The 6059-nt window shown below is 46.4% G+C and overlaps 2 protein-coding genes across 3 annotated transcripts; one reads left to right on the top strand and one right to left on the bottom strand.

Annotated features, from left to right (window-relative positions):
* The first annotated feature begins 1282 nt into the window (after positions 1-1282).
* Positions 1283-4055, top strand: LOC120665774 (putative receptor protein kinase ZmPK1). Its single transcript, XM_039945448.1, has one exon. It carries the CDS (start codon positions 1323-1325, stop codon positions 3831-3833), a length of 2511 nt encoding a protein of 836 aa, XP_039801382.1. The 5' UTR covers positions 1283-1322; the 3' UTR covers positions 3834-4055.
* Positions 4056-4409: 354 nt separating this feature from the next.
* On the bottom strand, positions 4410-6020 carry LOC120665776 (60S ribosomal protein L29-2-like). Of its 2 annotated transcripts, none has more exons than XM_039945452.1 (3): positions 5874-6020; positions 5601-5737; positions 4410-4729 (listed from the first exon to the last, which is right to left on the bottom strand). In XM_039945452.1, exons 2-3 carry the CDS (start codon positions 5700-5702, stop codon positions 4652-4654), a joined length of 180 nt encoding a protein of 59 aa, XP_039801386.1. In that variant the 5' UTR covers positions 5703-5737; positions 5874-6020; the 3' UTR covers positions 4410-4651. The 2 variants fall into 2 exon arrangements, with proteins under 2 accessions (XP_039801386.1, XP_039801387.1); XM_039945453.1 differs by having other exon boundaries at positions 5836-5947.
* Between the last annotated feature and the right edge of the window lie 39 nt (positions 6021-6059).

Genomic DNA, 6059 nt, shown 5'->3' with positions numbered 1-6059 from the left:
AGACACGTTTGTTGACAAGTAGCTTGAAGAACATGTGGAACCGTACTTGTCTTGCATATATATCAATTCAAGGCGCATCTCTGACCTCAGATATAAAATTCCAGGTGCAGCAATTCTGACAAAATTTCCTCGCCGGGTCAGTATACATATAGGCAACAATATTAAGTAGCATACTTTCACAAACCCGCGTCACACTTCAATACTAATACCTCCACTCCAAATACAAAAAGTTTTAGTTTTGCCGCAAGTTAAAACTCTCTAAATTTAATTAAACTTGTTCAAAAATTACACCAACATCTACAACATTTGATATTATTAAATCAAATATAAAATACGCCCTTGGTGTTTATACCTATTCGGCACCGTATATGATGTCATCTTCAACATCAAGCTAGTTTTTCTATATGTTTGATCAAAATTAGGAGTTGTTTGGTTCTAGAGGCTAAACTTTATACCATGTCACATCAAAAAGAATCTTAATATTTATAAGTATTAAATGAAGTTTAATTATAAAACTAATTGCAGAACCCTGGAGCTAAACTGCGAGACAAATTTAATGATGTATATTAATTCATAATTGGCGGATGGATATTGTAGCATTATTGTAGCAAATCATGGATTAATTAGAGGCTCATTAGATTCGTCTCGTGAATTAGCATGAAAATTTTTATAAATAGATTTTATTTAATACTCTTAAATAGTAAGATTTCTTTTGATGTGATAGGGGCTAAAAAATGGTGGGAAACAAACAGGTCTTAGATAAATTTAAGTTGGAACAAAAACTAAAATATCTCACGTTTTCTAAAGTGAGGGAGTACTCCGGTCATCTCTACGTGACGTCCGCTTCGGAGCAGAGTCTAGCTAATAAAATTCACATGTCCGAACACGGAACACCTGTCATCGTCAGAGCACAAGCCCGTGCTCCTGTACGACGGCGACTTTCCTGACCCGATCCTTTGCTTACTTGAGGGTTCTGACAACTCGATCGATCCGGATGAAAAAAAGTCACCGCGACGCATCGTGATCATCCATGAGATGAGAGAGCGACCTTGCCTCGCCGAACCGGTTCGTCTGCCAGACGATCATCAAATTTCCATCATCTCTAGCTCGTCGCATGCAAAGTCCAACTGCGAGTTCATCTCTTCGGCTGGATAAGTTTTACAAAGTCGCAAGCTATAAAGAAACATTCCAACACGCTGTGTCGCTGTCCCTCCAGCCCTGTTTGTTTTTGACCAAGAGGCAAGAACAACAACCGTATACAATTCAATATGGAGCAGCTGGACCTGCAATGAGGTACTGCCTCCTAGCTAATCAGTCCAGCAATGCTCTTGCCCTTCCCAGCTCTGACGAAGTTCATACCATTACCATCCCAGCAGCCAGCCATGGCTGCTCAGCTCCTCGCAGCCCTCGCCCTCCTCCTCTCCTCGCCGCTCGCTCCACCCTTGAGCGCAGCCGCCGCCGCCGCGCCTGGCGACACCCTACCCCGGAAGTCCTCGCTCGCCGTCGAGGAGCACGACACGCACGTCCTCCGGTCGCCGGACGGCACATTCTCCTGCGGCTTCTACCTCATCTACGACGGCGCCTTCACCTTCTCCGTATGGTACACGGACGCCGCCGCCGACGAGGCCGTGGTCTGGAGCGCCAACCGCGGCAGCCCGGTGCACGCGTGGGGCGCCGCCGTCACCCTGCGCAGGGACGGCGCCATGGTGCTCACCGACTACGACGGCACGGTGGTGTGGCAGACCGACGGCAAGTCCGTCCCGGACGTCCAGCACGCCCAGCTGCTGGACACCGGGAACCTTGTCCTCAAGAACTCCAGCGGCGACATCGTCTGGCAAAGCTTCGGCTCGCCGACGGACACGTTCCTCCCCACGCAGCCCGTCACGGAGGCGTCCAAGTTAGTCTCTACCACCCAGCTTCATCTTCCTGGCCACTACACCTTCCGGTTCAGCGACCAGTCGATGCTGTCTCTCATTTACGACGACGCCAATGTCACAAGTGTGTACTGGCCGGATCCTGATTTCCAGTACTACGAGAATGCTAGGAACTTGTACAACAGTACTAGGATAGCGAGGCTTGCCGATTCTGGGGAGATTTTCTCGAGTGACTTTGCCAACAGCCATGTGCTTGCTGCCTCTGACAGAGGCACTGGGATCAAGAGGAGGCTCAAGTTGGATCATGATGGGAACCTTAGGCTCTACAGCTTGAACAGCTCGGACAGAACATGGTCAGTTTCATGGGTTGCCGAGTCCCAACCGTGCAAGACTCATGGTCTGTGTGGTCCGTATGGAATCTGCCACTATTCGCCTAAACCGGCATGTTCTTGCGCGCCCGGCTACCGGGTGAAGAACCCACGTAACTGGACAGAAGGTTGCCTGCCAATTGTAGACATGCCATGCGATGGGGAGCAGAACGTGACCTTTTTGGAACTTCGAAACACTGATTTTTGGGGATCTGATCAGCAGAGAATCGAAAAGGTCCCATGGGAAACCTGTCGGAAGGCATGCTTGAGCGACTGCTCCTGTAAGGGGTTTCAGTACCAGGTAGGAAATGGAACATGTTATCCCAAGTCTCTTCTCTTCAATGGAAGGTCTTTTCCAAACCCTGCTGTGCGCACAATGTACATCAAACTCCCTTCAAGTATGGACACATCAAAACTCCTCATTCCGCAGTCCAATGTGCTCGATTCTGTACCCCATCATCTTGAATGTGGCTCTGCAAGCCCACCGGCCATGGAACCAAATCCCAGCTACTGGCACAGGACTAGTGAGGATCAATCAAAATGGTTCTACTTGTACGGGTTTATCGGTGCCTTCTTCATCATCGAAGTCTTCTTCTTCGCATTCGCATGGTTCTTTGTCCTGAGGAAGGAACTGAGGTCATCACAAGTATGGGCAGCTGAGGAAGGCTACAGGATGATGGCAAACCATTTCCGAATGTTCAGTTACAGGGAGCTGTCTAAGGCAACAGAAAGGTTTGCTCATGAGCTTGGATGGGGAGGCACAGGGGTTGCCTACAGGGGAACACTGGATGACGACCGAATGGTTGTGGTAAAGAAGCTGGGGAATATAAGGCACAGCAGAGAAGAATTCCATGATGAGCTGCATGTCATTGCAAGGATTAACCATATGAACCTATTAAGAATATATGGATTTTGCTCAGAAAGATCCCACAGGATGCTGGTCCTCGAGTATGCAGAGAAAGGATCATTGGCCAACGTGTTGTTCAAAAGCAAAATCTCTTTGGAATGGAAGCAGAGATTCAACATTGCCTTGGGCGTCGCCAAGGGGCTGGCCTATCTTCACCACGAGTGCCTAGAGTGGATCATCCACTGCAACCTCAAGCCTGAGAACATTTTACTGGACCAGGATCTGGAACCTAAGATCACCGACTTCGGGTTGGCGAAGCTGCTCGACAGGTCTGGGGATAATCAAAACGTATCACGAGCACGAGGAACCATAGGTTACATTGCTCCAGAATGGATATCCGGTTTGCCAATAACCGCGAAGGTCGACGTGTACAGCTATGGAGTTGTGCTTCTTGAACTGGTGTCAGGAACACGGGTTTTCAATTTGGTCAAAGGTGAGGATGACAAGGTGCATGTCATGCTGAAAAAGTTCATAAAGATGCTCTCTTACAGATTGGGCAGGGAGGAACCCTTTTGGATAGCAGAGTTTGTAGATGTCAGACTGGGAGGTGAATTCGACTACTCGCAAGCCAAAGCTCTGATCAAGCTGGCTGTCTCCTGCTTGGAGGAAGAGAGGAAGAAAAGGCCAACGATGGAGTCAGTAGTCGAGAGTCTCCTTTCAGTTGATATAGCTGCAAATCACTGAAACGGCAATATAGTGAAGGAATCAAGGTTTCTTTTTTGCTTAATTATAAGGTGCCATGGAATCCATTTATTTATTTATTTTTGTAAGCACCATACTAGTTTTTTGCTTTCATAACTTCCTAGGAAATTGTATATTATAAGTTGTGTTCCATTTACAACTGCATTGTTCCAATCTGTGTAGTGATGGAACAGTGGTAATGTATTTCTAGGGCCTTTTTGTGTGTATTAAGAATGCTTTAGAAACCGACAATAATAGAAAAGCACATTCAGGATGCTCTCTATATTTTGGATAATCCAAGTAAAACTCTAAAACACTGGAACAGCAGCAGGTGCTTAACCATAAGTCTGAATGACAAGAACCTGCATCAGCAGCACTGGATACATGTGCAAAACTAGTCCACAAATGTCTCTCGCACCTTGCGCTTCTCCTGCTGCACAAGACAGTTCTGTTCTGCTTGCAGGGATACAAACTCCGCAACGCAGCTCAACGCAAGCAGTTTTCTTTTCGGTGGCAAGGCAGGCGATGTGCCCAAATGCTTGATAGACAGAATGTCTGAGCAAACCACCACATAAGACGTCACGTCAGTTACAGCAGGTAAAACTGGTGATAATAGACACCACAGAAACTAGAACGACATACTCGGGTTCCCAATTCTCATAAGGCTGCAAATGACGGTTTTAATTCAAATCCAGCCAGACAGCAAGACAAAAAAAAAATGGTACCAACTGAGGAATCTCCTTTGGTCATACAGAACAGAGCATTAAGTTCAAGATCCTAGCGATACAAGACAGGAATTCATCATCTGAAATTCCACCAGTTTACTCAGCCTCAGCCTCACCACTCTTCTTGTTGTTCTTCCTCGAGTACCTCAGGTTCCTCAGGAACTTTGGGTCCATCTAAAAGCACACAAAATGAGACAGTTAACAGACAAACACGGAATGAAATAAGAAGAGCATACTAAAACAAATATGCACAAGGTTTTACAAAAAAAAATAATGAGCATACTATAGACATCAGAATATTCAACAAGAAACAATCTGTACATCATACTAACTAGCACTACCACAAACATCTTTTTGGATCAAGCCACCATTGCAGTACATAACCCATGCCATCAAGACATATGTCACCACACGGGACAAGATATACCTTAGCTCATTGGTGACAAGTCTCATCACCTCAAAAACGTCAACATAACAAGTGATTTAATGTACAAAACACAAATCAAAGACACTGAGGCAGCAACAAACTCCGTAAAACACCAGGAAATGTAGCTACAAAGTTACAAGGGAAACCCACAGTGGTACCAATGTAATCAAACAGGTCTAAAATGGGAGAACCACACAACAAGCACACCTAATCCTAGAGCCAGCAGTGAACCACCAACAAAACAGAAATAGACACTTAGACAGCATACCAAGTTTAGTGTAATACAACTCATAACTTCTAATGATGCACAATAAATACTTAAACAGCATAATAGTGAAATTTTAAAACAATGACACTACAATGGCTTTCACAAATGTGCAATACGCAAGATGATTTCGGACTGGTAGAAAACTACAGTAAGTTGGCAGCATCTGGTATTTCTAGCATCAAACCATGATAATGAACCTGTTACGTTTGAATAGACCACAAGGCCACAATAATGAATAACATCATGTTGTAGCGAAAGGCTGTAAAAAGTGCAAGATTCACAGAGCACGCTTTCGTAAGAATCCAGATCTAGCATGATGCAGATACAAGCCTGGAAAGCGAAGCACGTACCCCGTTAGTGGAGGTCTGACGGTGGCGCTTGGGCTTCTTGATGCCGTTCTTGTGCGCCTTGTACGACTGGTTGTGCGCCGTGTGGTTCTTTGACTTGGCCATCGCAGATCCCTCTTCTGGCTCCTGCTCCTAATCACCTGCGGTTCCGCCGGGAAATCCAAATACGAACAATCGCATCAGGATAAAGGGAAATGAAACAGAGGAAGGGAGCGAAGCAAGATGATTGGGAGCGCACGCAGGAGGAAGACGACGAAGGGTTCTCTTGGGTCTTACCGTCGGCGGCGCAGCGTGAGGAATGCTAGGGTTTCGGGAGTGACGATGCTTGGAGGGCTCGGTTTATATAAAGGAGGGAGGGGGCATTTTCGAACGCCCATTTTCAGACATGGGCCGGAATTCAGCCCATTAGTAGCCCACCAAAGTGGCAGTCTCCTGGCCCGGTGGCGACCCCACCCTGTGACG

The sequence above is a fragment of the Panicum virgatum genome, chromosome 3N (genome assembly GCF_016808335.1).
Source record: "Panicum virgatum strain AP13 chromosome 3N, P.virgatum_v5, whole genome shotgun sequence".
NCBI lineage: Eukaryota > Viridiplantae > Streptophyta > Magnoliopsida > Poales > Poaceae > Panicum > Panicum virgatum.
Note: the sequence above shows the minus strand (reverse complement) of the source record. Positions and strands in the feature narration are given on the sequence as shown.